This window comes from Notothenia rossii (assembly GCF_949606895.1).
Source record: "Notothenia rossii genome assembly, chromosome: 5".
Classification (NCBI taxonomy): domain Eukaryota; kingdom Metazoa; phylum Chordata; class Actinopteri; order Perciformes; family Nototheniidae; genus Notothenia; species Notothenia rossii.
In genome coordinates this window covers 9,963,051-9,987,820 of record NC_136903.1, presented here as the reverse complement: position 1 = coordinate 9,987,820, position 24,770 = coordinate 9,963,051, and the positions used below count along the sequence as shown (strand labels likewise).

Here is a 24,770-nt window from a genome sequence, read left to right as displayed (position 1 = left end):
GAGCGTTTGCAATGAACGGGCCGGGAGCATGTTGTTTCTTACACGACCACTAGAGCAAGTGTAAGAAACAACATACACTTTAAAACGTGTCTCTGGGTCGTAATAAGGGCATGAACAATCGGCCTATATGGTCGTTTTTTGTAGGAGGACAGGCTGAATCATACATTAACATGTGACGCACCTCGTCCTTCTTACAACCAACCAAACACATTCTCCTAAACATGCTGCTCTATTTAAGCTGCCAGGTCTTCCTGCCTCTGCCTCGCTTATGCTGCTGCTACCACTGCTGTTTTCACTTGCTATTGCTGCGTTCATGAATGCGACCTTAAACTCTTTTTTTACTATTCTTTGCCATAACAGAATATTTCCCATGAATGAAATTTACCTTGATGGAGAAGATGAGAGCTGCCAGTCCCAGGCAGCAGGGGTTTGAGTAGAAAAAGCAGCAGAGGGACCAGATGATGTGGTCCCTGGGGGGCTCAGGGAGGACGCTCACAGATGTGCACTGAACCACTGTAGATCCTCCAGGCTGTCCATGAAACCCTTCGTATCTCCCCTGCAATGGGACACTGTCAGATGGGTAGCCTTCAGAATTCATCTCTGTCAAATACAGTTTGAGATGCGGCCAACAAGAAAGTTGTGCAACGACTCAACTGTCTCTGTCAGTGTGGCTTTCCTTTGAAAACTTTCTTGGGGTTGGCACATGTACACAGGATTTATTTTCAAGCATAATCCAATGAGATAAAAGCATATGTAACACACAGGGATTGGCTGTTGCTGCACAGGAACCTGTTTGCTTTCTTCCCCATAAGGATGTCATGTCATTGTGGGGGTGGGGGAGGAGGGGTGCTAGATAGATATAGAGTTGTAGTAAGTATCATGTCTCAAACGTGAAACAACATTTAAATGGAGAGTACAGCTTTAGCCTTGTTTTTATTTCATAAGTGACAAACTGAACATTCTGGTGGGTCATGGGCCAGGTCATGTGATTTTGTGTTCCCATAACAACATGTCCAAGATTGTTTTTTTGTTGCTAAAATAAAATTCAAGCCATTTAAGAATTAAAATGCTTACATAACATGTCCTTTATTACATTTAAGCTGTTGTGGAAACATTTCTTGATCAAATTGATATGAAACAAATGAGATAAATATAGCTGTGCACGGGTCGGCAACCCCTGGCACGCGTGCCAGCATTGGCACGCGGCACCGTAACCAGTGGCACACTAGGAATAAGTGGAATAAGTGTGCAAAAATATTTAAATTGTATTTTCGGATCCTGAACGAGACCGCCGCAAGAGCGCGTCTCCCCGTTGGATGCAGAAGGAAGCCATGCACGCAACGCAGCCCCGCTCTCTTTAACTCCAGGTGACTTTCTGTCGCTTTCCTCCGTGGTGCAGTGTTGATTGTTTCACCACGGAGGAAAGCACTTCACAAATTGCAGCAGTACCCATAAGGAGCTGTACAAATGCCGCAGTTTTTGTGTGGCTGTGTCTTTAGTTGAAAGCCCAGTGGCGATCTGCTCATCTCTCATCGAAATTATATGCTACAAAGGGGCGGACTGGCCATCTGTGTGTTGAACTTTCCTGTCGGCTCCCAGACCGTAGTCGAGGAGGGCAGAAGCAACAAGCTTCAGGTTCAATAACCCACTTTAGCTTAAATGACTGGAGAGAGGCGAGCTCTTATTGGGAGGCCGTTGCATTTATTTAGCTGTTCTTCTGTTTCACAAAATACATAACAGACCTCTGTTTTTCTGCTTCCTCGTTTCACTTCCAGAAACATACACAATTTCCCTCACTGTCGCTCTACCATCCACACAAACACACATGCACAAGCCACACCCCTCTCTCTCTCTTAAAGGGACAGCGATCTCATCTAACTCTGACTCCTAATATCATAACATGTGTGCTCTGGAGAATCACAGAACGGACGATCGTCCTTATTATTATGCCGTTTAAACAAATTATTTAAATGTGTTTGTTCAATTCGGCATCATGTAAGTTGCGCTGACAGGTCCAGACACTGCTTCCCCGCAACGAGGCTCCCCCGCCCTCCTGCTGATAGTTGAAATATACGGGTCGTGCTGCAGCTAGATGTAACTGTCCTCTGTAAGAAGGTGTAGGCGACTGACATGCAAGGAAGAACGGCTGTCCACAGGCTGTTCCAACTTTAACAACTGTATTAACTTCCAGGGTAGTGAATTGAACATGCAATTGTAATTGGGTGTGTGCTATATTTTCATGCACGGACACGCATGTTCCACAACACACAAACTGAACAACACTCAATTTTCCGATCGCTACCAGCGTCCTTGCGATCTTGTTATAATAACAAGTACACGTTACTGATGCAATATGGTTGAGACCATTCGGGCTTATTCTAAAGGGGTGCAAGGAATAGTCCAAGTAGTGGGGGAGTTTTATACAATATGTTTAAAACATAAAAATAAAAAGGTTTAAAAAAGTTATTGTTTAATGTTTTAAGGAGGTGACGCTAGACATACAATATGTTTAAAACATAAAAATAAAAAGGTTTTAAAAAGTTATTGTTTAATGTTTTAAGGAGGTGACGCTACTCAGCCAATCAAATCGGTGCAGTCAGCACGATAGATTCAAACACACACACAGAGACGAGACAAGAGGACAGAAACAGTCGGAGTAATTTCAAATGGCGGAAGGTAGACAGCGAAAACCGAGCATTTAATTACATTTTCTCTTACTGGACCTCTTTGAAATGCAATTGAATACCCCTGCATTATAGCAACAACAACAATAATAATAATAATAATAATAACAGCAATAATAATTGGGAGGGGGGGGGGGGCGCGGCTGTTCTTATGTTCTCTGAGGGGAGGCTCACCTAGCCACACTTTGAAAACCCCTGCTCTAGACCAAGCGGCAAACTCTGGGCCACTTCCGGGATGCGAATCAGGAAGTGCCTCAAACTGCAGTTCATCTAGTGGCCAGTAGGAGCAGTCTGCAGAAGGGAGACATTTCCATAGACCCCAATGTTAAAATGCCCAACTTTACAGCAGAAATAAACATTTTTATATCGTGGTTTCAAAACATTTTATTCTCAGTATAGTTAGATTCCCCCTTCCTGTCTATGGATCCTGGAGTGAATTTTTTCTCAACTCATCTGTTTAATTAATATTCAGTCTTAAAGTTATGCATAAATGAGGGCGTGGTCACATTGAGTGACAGCTCCGTTCAATGACTTTTGCTGCTAGTTTCTTGTCTCTCTGCTAGCTGCTCCGTGAAGCTAGCTACAGGGACTCTGCATGCTCAGTTCATCCAGAGAACTCAACCTGATCCGGCCGTGGTTGTTTGTTCTTCATGCTTATACATGTATATCGGACTATTGTGACTCGCTCTGCGGTTAAAACAGACGGTGCATTAATGCGGTTTTGCGGTAAGTGAAATTTGAGTACTTTGTTTATGTGTTAATGATTTTAATCAGCTACGTAATGAATGTTAAGGCTTGGGTTAGCGTGTAAGCGAGTGGTAGCTACATCGGTACTAACGATGCTAATAGTAGCCTCCAAGTAAAAATCATAGACTATATATAAAGGTTAAAACGAAATAGACAAGTGTTAAGCGTTAAGTGGGATAATACTGTACAACAAAAGGCTTCTGTTTGAGGTTGATAAAATAAGGTCATCCTTGTAACTTAGAGAGATATTTTATTATGTAGGTAGGAACTGTATGCATCGCTAAGGTTAATTTAAATTGGCTGTGCTCAAGTATGTAGACAAGCTAACTTCGAAGTAGTGTATGTGAAATCAACCTCATAATAAGATGTGTGTATATTACAATTATTAATGTCATATTTCAAGATGATTACTTAGATATTACAATACAGTATGGTTGGTTGATCTGGAGCTCATTATTGAGCTTACACGTTAACGTCACAGTCATCTGAAGAACGAACCCAAACCTTGTTGTCTTTATTATTGCATTACCAAATGGGTATCAAATAAACAGCAAGCATTGGTAACACAACTTCCAAAGTTACAGTAAAATAAAAAGGACCCTGACTCGGACAATACACAATCCAACATGTTCAACAGAAGAGAATCAGTTATATTGTTTGTACACATGGTACTTTACATATATCTGTTTGTTTAAGGTGTCCAGGTGATGCAGACAGGCTGGACCAGAGAGTGAGAGACAGAACTGGACTCCTCACAGCAGTGAACTTCAGCACAGGTATAAATACTCTATTTTTCATACTGTACAAAGAATCAAGAAAGATATTGGTTTAAATGACTGAAGTATTGACTTTAATACACTGAAATACATTCCATTAAACAATACTAGATCACCTACACATCAGTGAAGTTGAGGGTTTTTTCCATGCAAAAAGTTACATTTAGATGTTAACAAGCAATATGATCTGATTTAATGTATTAAAGGCAAATATTTAACACAGTGAGAACTGCTACTATTTATCTCTCAATATTGTCTGTAAAAAACGTGGTAAAAGTTATTATTTCAGTGAGACAACAGAGCAACCTTCTATAGTTGCACTACAGTTAAATATTATTTTGATAATAACATACATTTCAATGTTGATGAACTTCATACTGTTCATTCATAATCTGATTGTCTTTGTAGCTCGCTGTTGAAATAAAAAAAAAACATTACAATTACAAAATAATTATATCTACAGCCCCTAAACACACAAACACACCACTTTCATAAATAACACACTTGTTTTACAATAATATGTTTTATGTTTCCTGTAATTTTTGTTAGGAAAGGACATGCCTGAAAGACACGACATGTTCTCCTTCTCTGAGGGTCAAGAAGAACATCCAACAGGAAAATTAAAAGCTGATGCTATGAGATTTTAAGACCAGTACACTAAGACACTACTTTTATTGTAAAAACAGTCAGCTGATTGAATGCACCTATTTCCACATCAACACTCCATCAGCTGATTATTTGTATTTGCCTCGCTTTATGAGCTTCACATCACTTGTGCCTTGTACCGCAGAGTTTGCAATGTCACAAATAAATGGGGCCAATCTTCAGTCAGATGTGAATGTGTAATCTAACATTTTCAGTAAGAATAATGGACAAAAGGAGTGCAAATACAAACACAATTTATTGAAATGTGAACCAAAAGTTAATCAAACATGTTTTAAATAAAAGCACATATGGACAGAAGGTGTAAACCTATTACATGTATAAGTAAACACATTTTGTCAAATAACGTGACAGACTAGGCCTGTGCAGTTGGTATCAGCTTTGCCCAGCATGGGTTCCTCCATCAGGCCTGGTCCTCCTCGCAGAGGAAAGACCCTCAGTCCTCTCCGGGCCAAACAAACAGACAGGACGTCCATCACACAGAGGTTTCTCCCTGAAGTCTCTGCAGCTTTCTGGACACCACGCTGTCTCAATCCGTCCACACTGAATATGAGAGGGGGAAAATGAAAATAATAAATGCTTTAGACCAGGGGTAGCCAACACGGTGCCCGCGGGTACTCAGTCGCCCGCAGGGGCAACGTGAGTCGCCCGCCGGGCATGTTCTAAAAATAGCTTGCCAAGAAAATCCAAAACAAAAAAGGAAATGTAATTAAAATAATCTACTCTATGCATAAACAAAACCTAAATCATAGCGAACTCTATCTACTTACTACAACTCTATATCTATCTAACACCCCTTCTTCCCCACCCCCACAATGAATATCGACCAATCACGTTCTTGCTTGATTTGCGGGACCAGCGTTGCAGTCGGGAAGAAAAGCAATGTGGCACCTCCCCGCTGATTTTCCTTCTGGCAGAATCTACACAACACATCAGCCCCATTGAACAGCCTATCATGCCAGCCTATACTAACTTGCATATATATTTATTTATTCCACTTGACGCACACACACGCATGGCATAATCTCCAATGGGGACAGGGGGGACATGTCCCCCGCACTTTTCGAAATCCCGTTTGTGTCCTCCCACTTTACAAATATGTTTATTATTATTTTTTAACGCAACCCGTCATCGCCAAGGAGGAGCACACAGCCTCTGTGAGCGAGCGAGAGAGCTAGGGAGAGAGAGAGAGAGAGAGAGAGAGAGCGAGCGAGAGAGAGCTAGGGAGAGCACACTTTTATCTATTTAATATAGATAAAGTAAGAAGTCATTCCAGTGTGTACTATAGGACAGTACAAAAAACAGTTTAAAAGGGGAGTGATTAGTAAAATATGCATAAATAAAAAGAAAGAATGCTAATTAGGTAACATAAGATAAGAATAAACCAGTTTAAATGATTTCTTATTGGTTGTGATAATATTCTAAAGATGATTGGAGTATTGAAAAGTATACAGCTCCCTTTCATATGAGTGTTGAGAGCTGTATCCATAAATTCATTTTGTACTCAAAGTGCAGCAGATTGGTGCATTTCACTTCAACATTTAAAAAAATATCTTTTAGAGGAGGTGAGGACCCCCCTAGAAGATGTGAGATCCCCCCTGGAGGATGTGAGGCCCCCCCTAGAGGATGTGAGGTCCACCCCCAAATAAAGCAGGTTAAAATTATTAAATTGCATACATTTTCTTTTAGTAAACACTGAAAACGGGTCCCACAGACCCAAACAGCACACAAAGGTTAAAGGTAAGCATATAATATATAAATATAAAATATATACACTGCAAAAAAAAAAGAAAAGAGGAGTAAAAGTAGCCCCCGACTTGCTTTATTTTTTGAAAGTAGCCCTCATCCTAAAAAAGGTTGGTGACCCCTGCTTTAGACAATAAGAAACATAAAGTTGAGTGTTGAGTTGCTCAGTTTTTTTAGATTGTCAATACTATTACTGTATAACTAATATATCAGGTTAAGAGGCACATTCAAATAAAGATTGGTCTTTAACAGAGGTCGCGTTAACCGAATATTTTCCGTCTATGACGGATGTTTTTGAACAATGACGGAAAAATCTGAAAGCAGTCCGTCATTTTGACGGATTAGAACAAACTACGAACAGCGCCACAGTTTCCCCGCAGCGAGGTTTCAGTGTTAAGCATGCCTGCCAAAAAGGAAATGATACCGTTTCCAAACCCAACTTTGCCGTACAAATCATTCTCACAAATGTCTGTGAGTTTTGGCTTTACGCTGTGCGTACTCCCGCGAGGAGCAGTGGGCATTAGGGATGTGCATCTCCATCACTGAGGCCGATGCGATGCGCATCTCGATACGTTACCACGATACGATACATTAACGATACCTTTGAAACACCAGGCGATGCGATACGATACGATTCACCCCTGTTGCGATACAGTTCGATACGATTTGATTCAACATTATGCGATTCGGGGCGATACGATGCGATTCAACACGATGCAAAAATAATGATACTTCAATATGGTACGACAGAGGATTTTTGTTTTATTCCTGATATGCAGCAAATCATACATTAACAAAAAAGTGCTTTACATATTTGGTACTGCACATCCCATCATACCGTTTATTTTTTTACCTTTAAAAGCTCTCCAGAGTACAATTGTATAACACCTCACAGTTAAACAATGTAAGGATGCATTGCTCATGATTAACAATGTGCAAATAACAGCTACCATAGAGCAATGCCCATACAGCTGCCAGCCTGATGTGCTGAACACTCAGAGGCTAACTCACCAGTGAGCAGAAAGCATTGGTTTCTATCTGAACAATAAAGAAAACAAATAACCTTTCACAAACAGGTATTTCATAACTGCTTACAGTAAGGAAGACATTTAAATTATTATTGGCCGTCACAGGCTGCTGTAAGCTAAACATCTCTCTCTGACAGAACACCTCCCTGAGTGATTTAACTCATATGTCTCACTTTCAGGTTTCTCTTTTCAGCCGCAGACCCCATGTCGCCTCTTTATGTGCGTCGCTAAGTTCCTCGTACTACTTGTGTAATTTAAAGCGGCTCGGCATCGTTAACAATTTGCGAGTGATTTTTCAAGTTGACCGTCTGTAGTAATAGTGCCGCGCACATATACCATCAGGACGTTACTGATGGGGTGCGGCTGCGGAGTGATACTGTGTGTATGCAAGTCCGCATCTAGGACGGATCTATGTATCATGGCTGTAGACCTGTTAAGTAATAAAGATACCTCATACAAAGGTCTACGGATACCTTATTACTCTCCATGACCTGCGGTCAACTATATTGCATAAATGACTATTACACCGTCTTTCTTGAACAATCCGAAGTGTTGCCAAACGTTTGATTTGTAGGTATTTTTCGCTGCGCTGTGTTTCTCTTTCTCCTCAACTTCCGTGTGTGTTGATAACTGAGACTCTCGTTCTCCGTAGTGGCGAAGCAAATATCAAAGATCGTCTCTGCTGAACGTTGACAAGATAAGGGGATTTTATATGAATGAATCGGTTTTTTACCGATGCAAAGACGCTACGCAATCGATGCATCGCGAGTTCAACCCAAACTGTAGCCGATGTGCACTCTTTCAACCGGTGCACTCGCATCTTGAACGTTTATGCCGGTGCACCGATGCGAATCGGTGAATCTTAACATCTCTAGTGGGCATGCATAACACGGCGCTAACAGTTCACAAGCGTGCGCCCCGCCCCCCGTTGACAGTTCACGACCGTGCTCTCCCTCCCCCCCGGTTGACGGTTGACAGTTCTCTCTCTCTCTCTCTCTCTCTCTCTCTCTCTCTCTCTCTCTCTCTCTCTCTCTCTCTCTCTCTCTCTCTCTCTCTCTCTCTCTCTCTCTCTCTCTCTCTCTCTCTCTCTCTCTCTCTCTCTCTCTCTCTCTCTCTCTCTCTCTCACCCCCCGGTTGACAGTTCTCTCTCTCTCTCTCCCTCCCCCCTCCCCAGAGTGTAAAGGCTGACGGGTAATACTGAATTTTGACGGAAATGTTACGATCCTGTCCGTCAAAATTACGGGCAGTGAAAAAGTCTAGCGCAACCTCTGGTCTTTAAATACATGTTGTCTTTTGAATTGTTTGTCTAAAGTCAAGGATCTAGAACTGGTACTTAGTTTTAATGATACAGTCTGGTTATTATGCTGTTTGGAGGAGTCCTCAAAGGTAAGAGCACTAACTACCATCACATGTACCTTAGCTTGACTTAAATGTATTAAACATATAATTAAGTGATATCAAAATATAAATAACTAATGTCATGCAAACATATTAATATTTGCTTGATTCCAGTGCTGAATTTAGCAAAATTGCATACAAACATTTAGGGATTTTAAGATTCTGAAGTATTATGCTAAAAACTCAATAACTTAGATTATTATTTATAGTTTTGATGAATAGTTTCATGTCCGCTTACCTTAGAAACGTGAAATGCCACGGCAGTGTGCATATGGGGAGCATGTTAGCTTAGCTTGGTAACTTCAGCTAGCTCTGGAACTTTCAGCTCGTGGCAGGAGGTCCCGCCTCGGCTCCGCCTCTTTGCCCTTATTTGGAGCAGGCTGGAGAAGGCGGGAGTTGAACTCTGACGTCAGTGTCGAGCCGTTAGTGGCCGACTCCGCCTACTAAGGGCTTCTCGGCAACTCTGCAGAATCCTATGGGTGATGTCACGGACCCTACGTCCATTTATATATACAGTCTATGCTCTGTCTATAGACTAGGGATGTGCATCTCCATCACTGAGGCCGATGCGATGCGCATCTTGATACGTTGCCACGATACGATACATTAACGATACCTTTGAAACACCAGGCGATGCGATACGATACGATTCACCCCTGTTGCGATACAGTTCGATACGATTTGATTCAACATTATGCGATTCGGGGCGATACGATGCGATTCAACACGATGCAAAAATAATGATACTTCAATATGGTACGACAGAGGATTTTTGTTTTATTCCTTATATGCAGCAAATCATACATTAACAAAAAAGTGCTTTACATATTTGGTACTGCAAATCCCATCATGCCGTTTATTTTTTTACCTTTAAAAGCTCTCCAGAGTACAATTGTGTAACACCTCACAGTTAAACAATGTAAGGATGCATTGCTCATGATTAACAATGTGCAAATAACAGCTACCATAGAGCAATGCCCATACAGCTGCCAGCCTGATGTGCTTAACACTCAGAGGCTAACTCACCAGTGAGCAGAAAGCAGTGGTTTCTATCTGAACAATAAAGAAAACAAATAACCTTTCACAAACAGGTATTTCATAACTGCTTACAGTAAGGAAGACATTTAAATTATTATTGGCCGTCACAGGCTGCTGTAAGCTAAACACCTCTCTCTGACAGAACACCTCACTGAGTGATTTAACTCATATGTCCCACTTTCAGGTTTCTCTTTTCAGCTGCAGACCCCACGTCGCCTCTTTATGTGCGTCGCTAAGTTCCTCGTACTACTTGTGTACTTTAAAGCGGCTCGGCATCGTTAACAATTTGCGAGTGATTTTTCAAGTTGACCGTCTGTAGTAATAGTGCCGCGCACATATACCATCAGGACGTTACTGATGGGGTGCGGCTGCGGAGTGATACTGTGTGTATGCAAGTCCGCATCTATGTATCATGGCTGTAGACCTGTTAAGTAATAAAGATACCTCATACAAAGGTCTACGGATACCTTATTACTCTCCATGACCTGCGGTCAACTATATTGCATAAATGACTATTACACCGTCTTTCTTGAACAATCCGAAGTGTTGCCAAACGTTTGATTTGTAGGTATTTTTCGGTGCGCTGTGTTTCTCTTTCTCCTCAACTTCTGTGTGTGTTGATAACTGAGACTCTCGTTCTCCGTAGTGGCGAAGCAAATATCAAAGATCGTCTCTGCTGAGCGTTGACAAGATGAGGGGATTTTATATGAATGAATCGTTTTTTTACTGATGCAAAGACGCTACGCAATCGATACATCGCGAGTTCAACCCGGTTCAACCCAAACTGTAGCCGATGTGCACTCTTTCAACCGGTGCACTCGCATCTTGAACGTTTATGCCGGTGCACCGATGCGAATCGGTGAATCTTAACATCTCTACTATAGACCAGTGGATCCCAACCTGGGGAGGAGCGCCCCCTTGGGGGGGGCGCCAAAGATCGCAAAAAGGGCGCCAGGCCTCAGATGATTTGAGGCCAAAAATCATATTTAGACTTTTTTTTTTTTTTTTTATATATTTTTTTTTTTAATTCAAGTTAGTAGCTATTATAGGCATAAAAAGACAGACGTGTATAATTCTTTCTTTAATAGAAATGTTCTTCTGCGCATAAAGTGTCCAAACCAGGCTTTTCTGGATAAGCGCATTTTTAAAACATAGTCATTGTCCATGCCGGTTTCAGTTGGATTATTTGTCACAGTTGCTCCGATCAGATCTGTCTCCTCCATTTTGTAGATTATTTACGATTTTTGAATCCACATAAACACATCGGCAAAATCCGGCTTACTTTGAGCATGTGTTTTAAACAGTTTAATCCCTTTGTGAATTGTTTCCACTTCCGCCGTCCTTTAATTTCTTCATACAGCGGGAATCCAAATGAATTAATCCTGAGTCCAATAACCATCAAAGTCACTCCAATAGTGCTCCTTAATTACGCTTTCATCCTCCTTTAACAAAATACTTCTCATTCATCCAGTTTGTGACAGTAGTTGTAGCATTTTTAAGACTTTTAAACTTTAATTACCGCAACTTCCAACAGGAGTCATTTGGGGGGACTCTTGGGAAAAAAGGTTGGGAACCACTGCTCTAGACCAACAATTTTTTGGAGCTGGAAGTGAACCGGATTCCGGAGCTAAGAGGCGGCGCCGCTGCGGTGTGAACAGGAAAAAGCGGTACTTTCAGGCTCCAGCTCCGAGCCGGAGCTGACAACGTGTCGGTGTGAAAGGGGCATGTGAGGACACCGCCACTCGCAAGACAGGAAGTGCATGCTAAGAATTACAAAATAAAATTGCCACTCTCAGTACAGCGCCACTTTCCGAACAGGAAATGCACGCCAATACAATCTTTTATATTATTAAGGTACAGAGCCACTTTCATTCCAAAATTCCAATCTAGGGCAACTTAAGCGCATATCCAATGTGATACTACATTGCGAAGGAATAGTCGATCGCTTGAACATGGAGCTCGTAAGCTAATGGAGAATGTACCATTTTTGACCATACTACCTTAAGCTACTAAGACCCGCCTGTCTGCCTGCACCATCAACTCTCTCTCTCTCACTCACTCACTCACTCACTCACTCACTCACTCATCACTCACTCACTCACTCACTCACTCACACAGACACACAGACACAGACACACACAGACACACACACACACACACACACACACACAACCACACCTGCACATTGTACAACAAACACAAACAGCTCCTAAAGCATAACTAAATATCAGGCTACAGCCCTTGTATATTTTATTATGTGAAGCACTATATGGTTTCATGAAAAAAAAGCCTACAAATAAAGTGTGAAATGTAGGCCTGTTACATATATTATTGAGCGATATATATTATACACTGTTCTGCTTTCTGCACTGACCTCAGCAGCTGTTCTCACTGTAAACATCGCCTCACAATGAAAGCATAACCTAACATCCAGGGGAGATGTGATTAGTGAGTAAACAAACAAACAAACGGTAAAGGGCAGAAAGTCTGATGCACATTTGATCATCTTGAATAACTTATAATCACAACGGGAACAGTTTGCAGAGCTGTGCTTCGTTGACATCCAGCCATGCGTCACGCCTCTTTTAAACATCACTGTTGGCTGAAATCGTCTCCAGAGAATACTTCAGTGTACCCTCGGTTATAGCTCCTCCAGAGACACTCCTCTCTCCTCTAAATCAGTGTATCCTCGGTCACGGCTCCTCCAGACAGCCTCCTCGATAATCGATCCTCGATGAGCCTTTAGAGAAATTAGTTTTCCTTCCAGACGGCGCGCCGGAATCCGTTTCCGGGTTGCTGCTCTTACGTTGGTATTGATTATATACTTGCAAGGGTGTGCAATAAACATATACCATCAGTGGGAGAGCATGACCATCATTCAGCCGGCAATATACAGATACAGTCAGCATCTACCTGAGAGCATTACATCACAACAAAAATGACCACTGAAAGAAATTAAATATATGAGAGTTTAAAACGGAGTACATTTGTGAAGTGTTACAATATCATTAGAGCTCACTTACCCTTTAATGTAATGTACTAAATGTCTTTAAATGGTTGAATCTGATGGTCAATGTGTTAGAGTTGGCAGCCCTGCAAAAACATATTTTCTGAACAAAGTTATTCTGAGCACTTCATGCAGTGTTAATACAATGCATGGAGTGCTTAAAATAAGAGTGTTTTGAGATAGCAGGACAGTTACAGTAAAAAAAGTTACAGACAATAACATTTCAATAGTCCACCAAAAATAGTAGAATATGGAAATACTAGTATATACTCTGTTCCCTTTTCTTCTTTGGGTGGGGTTCTTTATCTTGAAAACAACATCTGTTACAGTTTAGCACAAAATGAAACTGTTGCCGACAGGGAATTATAATTTATGAGGCAAGTCTTGCAAGAATTACAAGAAATTGTCATTATGGAAACATTATGACCATTTAAGACTTTTGTAACAAAAACAAAAACGTTTTGCTTGAAGATATAAGTAAAAAGCAGAAGCCATAACCGCAAAGCATATAAAGAGAATAATCACCAAGCCACTGCTGCAGACAACTCTCACACAATTTAACCTCTATAATTGTTATTGAAGCCACTGTATCTTTGGGCGGCCTGCTTTCAAGTACAGTGGTGACTGTAATAATGAAAATAAGGAACATGATGGAACCCAGGACAATGGCCGAGATGTTGAGGCGGCGGGCGGTGAAGCCGTACTGTCGGGCTCCTTCCATGTCTCCAACCACCTTCCGGTCTCTGGTCTGAAAGGACCAAAAACATGTACATTTGAAATGGATTCATAGATTTTCTAAAATTTAAATGCAATAAAGTCTTAGCAGGAAACCCACTCAATCAGTTTTGCTAAACCACTTAATAAAACACACAAAAATAAAACATTTTAAGTCAATTAGCTCAATTAAAATATAAATAAATCTTTGAATACTGCTTTAAAAAGATCCATGAAGACAAACCTGCTTTAGAAAGACGGCGAGAACAGCAGAAATGGAGACAAATAGAAGCTGCTGAAAGGCTTTGATTACAAATGAATTAAATATTACAAGCACAAATCTCATTTGAAAGAGTTTAAGAACTCTAACAATAATATAAAAATAGTTTACATTCAGAAGAACATTTGAAAGTAAATACAAAACTAGCAGATTACATGTACAACCCTTAGATATTGATGCGCTGTTGGAGATCTGTGTGGTCTCTTCTCAGCTGTTAAACCACAACAGGGGGGACAGTGTTTCAGTTTAATATTTAGATTTACTGTCAATGAACATCTTAACAATGGTATTAAAGTATAGTCTCTTTCTACAGAAGAATAAGTGTTGAACTACAACATAAAGCAGTGTTACAATCACAGGTACAGATCAGAACCCAATAGCACGACTCAGATACAAGCAGTTTTTAGCAATGTTCAGTTTATTCAGGTTTGGGACAGGCAGGGTCCAAACCAGGAAATCCGTCAGACAGGCAACCAAAACCAAACAGGGAGCAGGCAGGAACTCAAGATCCGTGAACAGGCAGGCAGGGATCAAAAACCGGGCAGGACAAAAATCTAGGCTAGAGAATAACACTCACTGGAGAGCTTGGCGGAAAAGACAAGTGATAGTGAGGTGGTATAAATACTGTGGGGTGATAAGGGAATGAGTAACAGGTGAGGGGAAGGGCTGGGAAGACCAGGTGAGGGAAGTGAGCTGATTACAAGGGCCTGGAGGAAGGCGAGATCTGAAATGACAGGAGAGTTAAGATGAGCCAAACCAAACAAACAACAATAGATGTGTCTAACTTGTGACAAGCAGAGCATTTCATAACTGGTTCTCGTGATTTAAGGTTAAAATAATCTTTATTTGGTAGTCATAAACACAAAAAAGGCACTAATGATTTAGCAATAATGGATATCAATCCCTCATCTTGATACTTGCTCCTCATAAATTGCATATAATGAGTAGGGCAGATGATGATAAGCAAACAAGCTTTATAGTTAGACGGAAGGTTTCCAGAGCCAGTTGTATTAAATAAAATATAGCTGCTTACTTTATATTGAAGTTTAAGATTATAGTTGGATGATTACAACGTAGTAGTATACACACAAGGGGATTTATCGCAAACAATCATGTCATGGTTTTTGGCAGCAGTTGGGGTTAATTGATGTAATGAGATCAAATCAGAATGTAAACGACTTACTTTTATAATTACTTTAAAGAACTTTTAAATGCTAAAAGTCAAGATTTCATAATTGCCATGCTCTTGGTATTAACAGGATTAAACTAAAAACAAATCAAGGTGTTTTTATGTTTTACTTTTTTTTTTAAATGACTTTTCAGTCGAGACAAATTAAGCTCACAGGGGATTATAACAAGTATTTTAAAGAAAATCGACAGTTTAACTGAATTAAAACCTAACCAACCTGAAACTATATGGTTAATAAGTTCGATCTTGTCACTGGTAGTAGCAGTTGGCAATCACGCAAGTGCATTTACTCGTAGATAAATGATGGGGGGGGCCTGTGGACATTTAAAGAGCAACTTGCAGGTATTTTTTTTTTACTACATTTATGCTTAACCTTGCTTGAAAATTAAAATGAAAAAAGTTAATGCAGGATTTGATATGTTTTACAAGACATAAGGGCAGGAATTCAGAAGGAAAGGAGCCGTTTTGAGCTCTGCTACTAAAAATTTTTTTTTTAGCGTCATATTACGTCACATGGGGGAGCAACTTTCTTCAACTCCTTCTCTGCCCAATCCGCGGTAATAGTTTGCACTTGGTTTGAGCGGTTGTGATTTAGAGAGCTGGTATTTTTTCGGTAATTTTACATTGCATTTCACCATTTGTAATCATGGTGAGCTGGAGTTTGTGCAGGTTGCACAAACTCCAGCCTTTCAGGACATCGAGTCCAGTTTCCCTAACAGGAAAAGGACAGGAGCTAGCTTTCGTTCCTGGGTGCGTTGTGCGAGGTGCATCCACCTCCCTGCAGCACATACTCTCCACAGCTGAAGCCTATCAAGCAATACGTTTATTAGGAAACCGTATTACATCTCTCTCCCCCCCTTTGCTGCTCTCTCTCGCTGTCACTCCTGGCTCCCGGCTCAACCTCCACTCACCTGCTGCAATCAGCTGTGCACCCTCCCCGACTACACACCTGCCTTCCATCAAGCCATTTACAACGGCATATCAACGGAGGCTCCACAACCTTTCTCCGCCAGATCGTCAAGTATCAGCCGTATCTCGCGTCTCCCCTCCGGTACACAGCACCGTAGTGTGGAGTTGCATTAGGTAACACGAGATACGGCTGATACTTACGCATTCTGTTATGGATCAGTATCAACAGTCCTGGCAATAACGTTACTATATTATCAATACTACTTTAGTTATAGCCTGATATATGATAGCTAACTTTACAATGTTGTGATGTGACTGACGTTAGCTAGCTAACGCCGGTCACTCACCAAGACAGCTGCTCTGTTCTCCAGTGGTTCTCCACACACCAAAGCTCCATTTCTCTCCGATGGCCGTTATTTTTTCTAATCCTTGGCTGCTCCTGGTCTCTTGGACGCCTAGCAGGCTCATAATTATAATCATATGCATTCGAATATATATTTTCAACCTCTTCGGTGTCAAAACTAGCATTGTGATCCATGTTTATTCATACGTTAGACCGGCCGCTCTCCCCCATGTTACGTCACACGCGGGAGGTCACGTGCGGAGGCTTTTTTATGCGGAAGTAAAAATGTCTTACTAAAACGATGCCAGATGTCACTGTAGTGTATATTTCTGTATATATTTTTGAAAATCTAGTGTATTCATCATTTTCCTACACATTTATTTACTGGTGTCTCTAACCTGCAAGTTGCTCTTTAAGGCTTCACATCTTGGAAGAGGCGGCGATGGCCGAGGCTCCTGGGCGGCTGTAAACGTGCACTTCTGTTTTCTGAGAAAGACAAATGTGGAGAGGACAGAGAAAGATGATATTATTTAAATGACAATAAGTTACATGTCATATTCAAGCTTAACTGGTGGCATTATGAAATATGGAAGAAAAAGAAATCACAAATTAACATTTCATCCAATCCGTTATCTGCCAAAGTCAGGGCCATTTGTTTCTTCTCATGAGAACACGAAACTCTTGTCCTCTGTAGTACTCTTGCTTTGTCACGTTCTTCTGTGCACCATTCAGGATGTATCGATGTGTATGTGTGGTACGAACAGGGAGACCGAAATACCGCTTCCCACCGTCCCAAAGATAAAAATATACAGTATAAAAATATATACATGACACCACAATAAATATATAAAAATAGCAGTCACGTAAACAAAATGGATGAAGATATGAGAATGAATGAATCTATGACAAGTCAACAATTTCATCATAGTTGGTGTTTTTTTTACAATTGTGTTGTGAAGGGAGTATTAAAGTATAAACTACAAACACAATACATCTTAAAAAATGTTGTTATTTATTGTTGTAGAGAAATATTTCGAGAGAGAATTGAACCAACTTTTTTTCAACATCCAACTTCATAGTTTGTAATAGGAAAAATCAATTGGTGAAATGTGGTAGATTGTTTTTGCAAAGTGGAACGAAGAAGCATGAACACCGTGCCGTGCACAGAGGGGGCTTAACCCACTTCCACACAAGCCACAGGGTTACAGTCACTGTGGTGAGCTGACAGCTTGAGAGAAAGTAAAGCTTAATGTCTGAACAGAAAATAATGAACTTTTTAAATGTTATTGTATTAGTTTATATGGGTTTGGCAGTTCTCTGCATGCTGCTATGGTGAAACAAAACAACACATCTGGTTGCTTTGCTTCTGTTGTCATTTTTGAATTGTTGTATTTATTTTAAATCATAATTATGTAGATGAAATACTGATTCAGTGCTAGGGGTGGGCCGACAGAAGCGGTTCGTAGATTGATTAAAAAAAACGCTAGAGAATTGTATTTAGATTTCTGGTTCCTTAACAAATGGGCCGTGCACCATAGTCCCAGTTAGTTTTTTGGCCTCCTTTCTGTTCTTCACACAGCAGCACACCCTTTAGGACTGCACTTAATGTTGTTATTTATTTTATTTTTTGTTTAAACTCATATTGACTTCCATTTAATAATTGAAGTTAACAAGCCTGCTGTGTATCTCTCACTGCAGCATGCTGTGTTGCAACCCTGACACGGTCAGACAGGCAGAGCGAAGACATTAGCGTTTCCCGAGAAACACAAACTATAACTTTCGTTTTGACTTTTACATGCACTGGCTGAGGGTGCAGTACTAACTGATTTATGATGAAACAGGTTTTCTGGCAAGTTTCAGTGTAAGTGTAGAGGAAACCAGTGGCAGTTGCCACACCATGAATTTCATCAATCAGAACTAACACGTGAATGAAAGAAAATTAACAAATGATTATTGAATCATATATTTGAATAGAATCAACCAAAAAAAGACGGTATTAAATGTATTTCCAAAAGCCTTATCAAGTGAATTGTGTGATGTGTCCCTCACCAACCCTATTCAGTGGATTGACCGGATTAAAGACCCAATGGGAAACTGAAGTCATTGTGAAATCACTCTATATAAATCTGCTTTACAATCTTAACAGCCAGACTCTTTAGGTGCTCAGCATAAAGTACGTCACTGTTCCAAAAGTAAGTGATTGAAGATTTATTCAGTAACCCTGCACCACCTCACCCTAAAAGCTTTAAACCCTGTCCTTTTGTGTTGCCTTCTAATGTATTTATTTTACATCAGAATTATCTCTATAGGATTTAATAAAAGTAGCATATATACAGACTTAGTTTATTTTGATGTGTGTGTGTGTATGACACATTGAAAGTGCTTTGTGTAAGGAATTGTGCAACATAAATACGCCTGCCTACTACACCCACAAAGCCACACGGTTCAGAGCAGAGGCTCCGGGGAACATTTGGTGTTTTTTTAAAATGCTACATCCTGTGGTTTCATAATGGAACAACTGTGACATAGTTAGGGCCCGAGCATTGAGCGCTAGGTCCCAAGGGCGTCCTTGCACGAAGGAACCCCTAAGCTTTTTCTTTTAATTAGCATAATTTTAAAAACAGTTAAATATTCACTTAAATTTCAATTTTTTGTTTTTCAACACCAAACTCAATATACAGCATCGCTGGAGGGTCAGACACATTATCGTAGGAAATGAGCATGTTCAGTCGATAAATGTGGACGTCATTACTCTAAACTAGGGCCGGGACTTTAACGCGTTAATTAAGATTAATTAATTACACAAAAATTAACGCATTTTAATCGCACTTATTTTTGTACCGCGGAACGTTTCTCACTGGATGAGTTTCAGGGGTACCGATTATACTGGAGCACCAACTAACGTTCATGACTTCAGACAACAACAAACCACAGTGAACAATAGTCAAACATGAAGGAAGAAGCTGATGAGACCGCTTTGGTTGGCCCCATGGATGGGACATTTTGTTTTAAAAAACGGACGGATGGAAGCGTCGATAAGAGCAAGGTTGTTTGCAAATTATGCAAAAAGGAATTTGCATATCACCGCAGCACATCAAGCCTCAAGTATCACCTCAATGCAAAACCTATAGCAGCTAGCGTGGACATTAGCCCGACTCGGAGTACAAGGACCCACACCCAATTCGCGTTGATCAAACAGTGGCCTATGCAACAGAGAGATTTTATTTTTCATCAGGATATTGGAAGAATAGGAGGGATTGAGGTCAATCACTGGTACTTTTTTATTTTATTTTAAATGGTACAGTACACTTTATGTTGAACTATGTATTATGTTGTTGGTGCAACTGGCACTTTATGTTGAACTGTTTATTGTTTTGGCCAAGGTTATTGAGAGAGTTGGACTGACATTTATTAGATTTTTTAAATCAACTGTTGGTAAATCAACAAAGTCTGTTATGGCCTCTGAAGCAACAGAGAGATGTTTTCTAATAGTCAGGGTTTCCAATGTTCTGAATGTACTTGAAAGTATTGTGTTTTACTTAAAAAACAAAGTGTTATAGTTTACAGAAGGTCTACCTACCTATAGGCTACCTGAATCTCTGAAATGTACTATATTCCTAAATATGCTATTGCTACACTTTATGGCAAAAATTGCACTTTTCTGTTGGTCTTGGTTAAGTACCACATTGAAAAAAATAAACAATGTTTTGTTGCTTAAGCTTATGTATTCAGTCATTATTCAATGGTATACTAAAATCCATGTGAAAAAAATTGCTTCTCACTGTTCTCAGGTCAAATATTTATATGTGATTAAAAATGTGATTAATTGCGATTAATTAATTACGAAGCCTGTAATTAATTAGATTAATATTTTTAATCGAGTCCCGGCCCTACTCTAAACGTGTTCGCAAAAAGGCGGGGCTTAGATAGAAATGCTCATAACTCATCAACAATGTACCAAAAAAACACAGATTTTGGTGGTAAGGTTCAGTCTGTATTGGGGAATAGGCACAAAAAGTAATTTTCATTTTGGACTATAGGGGGCGCCAAAAACATGACAAATGTATAACTCATGAACTGATGGACAAAATATTTTTTTCTTTAGACATACTCTGGGGATGAGTATGAACTTATATTTAAAGTGTCACAACGAATGACAAATGTGGGCGTGGCCTGTACTTTTTTTTTTATGACGATGTGCTAAAATGTGCTTCGGAACGCAAAACTTGGGACACACGTCACAGCCCATCACCTTTTCGAGAATGTAAAAAAAAAAACGTAATTTTTCAAAAAAAACTGCTCACTGGTAGGGCTGGGCGATATGGTCTTTAAATTATATCGCGATATTTACTTACTATATCGCGATACACGATATATCGCTGATTCATGATGAACTGATTTGACAACATAATACTCGATGTTCACGTTGTGGTCATTTACGACATCGCATGTAGTGCAATCCACGATGTATCGTGTAAACTCGATATATCGCCCAGCCCTACTCACTAGCGCCCCCTATTGTGTGGTAGTCACATATAGTTTCTCAGAACTTCAGGACACGTTCAGCCCCTATCCAATATGATGCTAAATTGAGAAGAACATTTTTGATAGCTCAATCGTGGAGGTCATAAGCTAACAGCGAATACACCATTTTTGACGATTTACATGTCGCAAATTACTCCAAACTATTCGGATATAGTTATTCTGATATTCACGAAACGCTGTATACATATTGCTATTATAATTGCACACATATTTCAAATTGCCTTCCATTAGCTCCGCCCCCCAGAAAGTCGGCCATTTTGAAAGATGTGCGTTTTTCAGCCATTTGAAGCATATTCTTGCGAACTCCTCCTAGGGGAATGATCGGAAAAATTCCAATGCAGGACAGGTTCAGCCCCTGGCCAATGTCATGAAGAATTGCGGATTACATTTTTGATAAATCAATCGTGAAGGTCGTAAGCTAACAGCGAATACAACATTTTTGACTATTTACATGTCGCAAATTACTCCAAACTACTCGGATATAGTTATTCCGATATTCACGAAACGCTGTATACATATTGCTATTATGATTGCACACATATTTCAAATGGCCTTCCATTAGCCCCGCCCCCCAGAAAGGTAGTTTGGAGGAGAGGAAAAACCCACTGCATTTTGTTTTCAGAGCAGCATTTTTTAAGATGGTGTTTTTAATATATTTGTTTAAATACTTAAGTTATGAAAAATAAAAACTTCTCTGTAAAGGTATGTTAGTCTCAATTCTTGAGAGGTCGTATATTAGATTTGAGAACCTGAAAAAATTCACACATGTTGACATTAGATTTTTCCATAACATTTACATCTATAACAATAGTAGTAGAATGGCACTTTAATACTTACAGCCTTTTACGCTTTTTTTTGGGAGGTCATCCTTGTCTTCTTCCTCTGCTGTTTGAAGATCAGTGTGGGTTTCCGCTTGAGGGAGTTTGAGAGTTTGAGATTTACCTCATGGTAAATATGTTATTTGGATACCAGTTGTATATAGAATTCGGACACTAAATGCCTCCCACATGTGTTCAGGCTGCTTCTCATTTCGTATGGCTTTAATTAAGTCGTCGTGCTTGTAGTGAGCTGGCCACTGACAGGTATCATCTGCAACCCACAGCGCTGGAACTACTTCAACCTCTTGGGTTTCCAGAAACTCAACAATGTGAAACATGGCCTAGAACAGAAAGAGGCACAAAGTTACTAGTTTTAAGAGTATAAACACAGGAACCTTTTAAGTTTTTCCAAACTGCAAACTTATTCACATACTTAGAAGTCTTTAAATTAGAAGAAATCATTTTTTATGATAATCCTTATGCTTTAAAAGGTGAATGATGGCTTAATTGATCATTAATACATGTTCATAATAATATGGGATACGCACCTACAGAGATAAGTGAATGCAGGCTGGACACTGTCACCGCTGTTATGCACACAAATGATCAACAATTGAGAATATTAGCTTAAAGAGCCTGTGACACGAGTTTCCCCCATCATCCCAGTGTTTCCCATATATTGATTTATTTGTGACGGGCCACAAATAAAAAAAACATGTAAAAAAAATTATTTTTCATTAAAAAAATAATAATTTTTGAATAAAATATATATTTCATTGTAGAGCGCAGTAACCCACTCAGACCCTCTTTGCACGCTCTTTGCTCTCAACGGCCCCTGAGCCCCGCCCCGCCCTCTCTGCAAGACATTTCTGAAGTTGGAAACAAGATTATGCGCGCCGGAGAATCACTTCAAGAATGGTTGGTATATGCATACATTTGTCCAAAATGGATGTATTCAAGTTAACTCTGATAAGTTAGTCTCTATGTTCGTATCACGCTGTAAATCGCGGAGACCCAGCTCTTCAAATAAGTTATTAGCTAGCAAGCATGAAAGGAGCCTAGCTAGCTAGTAGCTACCTGGGTTGTCGAGGTTAGCACGCTGTGTAATATTATAGCGCTCCTAACGTTAGTCAACTACCAGGGCTCGACATTAAGGACTGCCCGATGGCCCGGGGCCATCTAGTATTTAGCTCGGGCAATGAAGCCTCACCTGCTGGTTGCCCAATCAGGCAATCTATTATGCCAGTATCATGCAGCTCGCGGATCCTGTAATTAGTGACCAGACAGTAAAACTAAACATATCTATAACTAGTTACGGTAGTTTGAGAGGTAATTAAAATAGCTACGTGTGATATTCTAACCTGAAGTGTGTGTTTTGTCCGCTCACCGCTGCATGTGATCATGCAGCGCTGCGTGTCGACTCGTCAGCAGCAGCTGATCTCTCTCTCCCGTCAGATTAGACTTCACTCGCGTTTATGTCCATATCGATCAGATCCAGGTAGTTCTAGCTAATGATATGACTACCTGCTTATTAAAAGACACCTAAACAATAAGTGTCGCTATGCAACTGGGTGAGGCCGCAAAGTATAGCGCAGCATTATGCATTTATTTACATGCCCACCGGAACCCCGAGGCATTACCAACAGATCAACGCACAATCAACCCATACAGGACATCTCTTTCTCCACATTAAGTTTTAGACATTAGAATTGACTATTCTTGTCTGTCACATACTCTTCTTGTCTGTCACATATGTGGCGCAACTGAAGCGGCATTGCGCTAAAGGGAAATTATTTTGACCGAAAAGATTTAGATTTGCCGGCTAACGGGAAATCTGACGTCACCATTTTGTGTGCTTCGCGGATGCGCTCGGCTCCTCTCGACTGCTGCTCGACTGCTGCTCGGGGGTTATTGCTTGAAAGGATCCGTCTTGTGTAAAACTCTCGCGAGAGTTTGGCTGAATGTTTACGTTTGGCAGGCAGCCTCTCAGTTACGATTGTTAACATCAGTTGGCCACAGAAAATGATGGTGAGAAGCTAAACTATCTATTAATTATGTCAATGAAAGGGAGTGTGATTGTTGAAATAGGGTGTTAGCGGTCTTGCTGGTGTTCAAAGAATGACAACACTAGATCACCAACACTATGGTTTATTTTTTATTCACAGGCAAGTCAACGTTGTCGTAGTAAAAGTCCTAAGATAGTTCCTGGTGCAATAAAATGTTCCCTTTCAGTGTTTTACTATTATGTCTGATGTTTCTCTATTAATATTGCTGCTGCATTAATGTGTATGTTGCATCATGTTACTGCTGTAGATGTGTTTCCGAGCCGCTTCGATTACAACGAGAGTTACAACGAGAACGTGACGTCATATTTACACTAGACGGATCCTTTCTAGCCATAACCCTGCTGGGGTCTGCTCGGTCAGCTTCCGGATGAGCAGGCATTCGTTCGACCAACTTACAGTAGATAACATTACAAACATTTTTAACAGGGGCCATAATAGTGTAAATAATGTTTGTTTTGGCAGTTACAACTGAATGTAATGTTTTCTACTTTTTTACATCTGGGAAGGCATTTGCCTTCATCAGATGGAAAGTGTGTTGACCAACAACTTAAGTATTTCCTATGCAGGGCATGCAAGCGAGCAAACACAAACAAGAACAAACAAACAAGTGAAATGAAGAATAAAATTGAAATTGTACAATATTATATTGTGGTGGTTCATCTTATAATTCAGTCTAGAGAATGCACCTGACAGAATCTACAGTAAGACCTGCAAAATATCTAAATTTTCTAGGGGGAGGCCCCCCAAACCCTTTGTGCCATTTCGTCCGTGCACATTTTTCAGGGCAATCTCTATTGGGCTTAGGGCCATCTGTAAATT

General features: G+C 40.3%; 1 protein-coding gene and 2 long non-coding RNA genes across 13 annotated transcripts in view; 1 reads left to right on the top strand and 2 right to left on the bottom strand.

The window, feature by feature from the left end:
* Positions 1 to 5,089: 5,089 nt before the first annotated feature.
* LOC307038702 lies at positions 5,090 to 9,518 on the bottom strand. Its single transcript, XR_013808065.1, has 2 exons — positions 9,281 to 9,518; positions 5,090 to 5,413 (listed from the first exon to the last, which is right to left on the bottom strand). It is a non-coding gene; the product is annotated as an uncharacterized lncRNA (long non-coding RNA).
* Positions 8,840 to 24,770, top strand: part of LOC307038696 (zinc finger MYM-type protein 1-like) — an 18,998-nt gene continuing 3,067 nt past the window's right edge. For 3 of the 7 annotated variants that reach the window (XM_079680306.1, XM_079680305.1, XM_079680307.1), the window contains exon 1: positions 22,744 to 22,803. In XM_079680306.1, coding sequence (XP_079536432.1) covers positions 22,801 to 22,803 — 3 coding nt within the window. In that variant the 5' untranslated portion in view covers positions 22,744 to 22,800. Of the gene's footprint in view, positions 9,031 to 22,737; positions 22,804 to 24,770 lie in introns of those variants that run through there. The other 4 variants (XM_079680308.1, XM_079680311.1, XM_079680310.1 and 1 more) reach the window with 4 other exon arrangements.
* LOC307038700 overlaps positions 14,368 to 24,770 on the bottom strand; it is a 22,489-nt gene continuing 12,086 nt past the window's right edge. For 2 of the 5 annotated variants that reach the window (XR_013808059.1, XR_013808060.1), the window contains exons 2-4: positions 21,905 to 22,226; positions 16,921 to 17,008; positions 14,369 to 14,805 (exon numbers count right to left, since the gene is read on the bottom strand). This is a non-coding gene — a long non-coding RNA (uncharacterized lncRNA). Of the gene's footprint in view, positions 14,806 to 16,920; positions 17,009 to 21,904; positions 22,227 to 22,433; positions 22,559 to 23,246; positions 23,568 to 24,770 lie in introns of those variants that run through there. The other 3 variants (XR_013808061.1, XR_013808062.1, XR_013808058.1) reach the window with 3 other exon arrangements.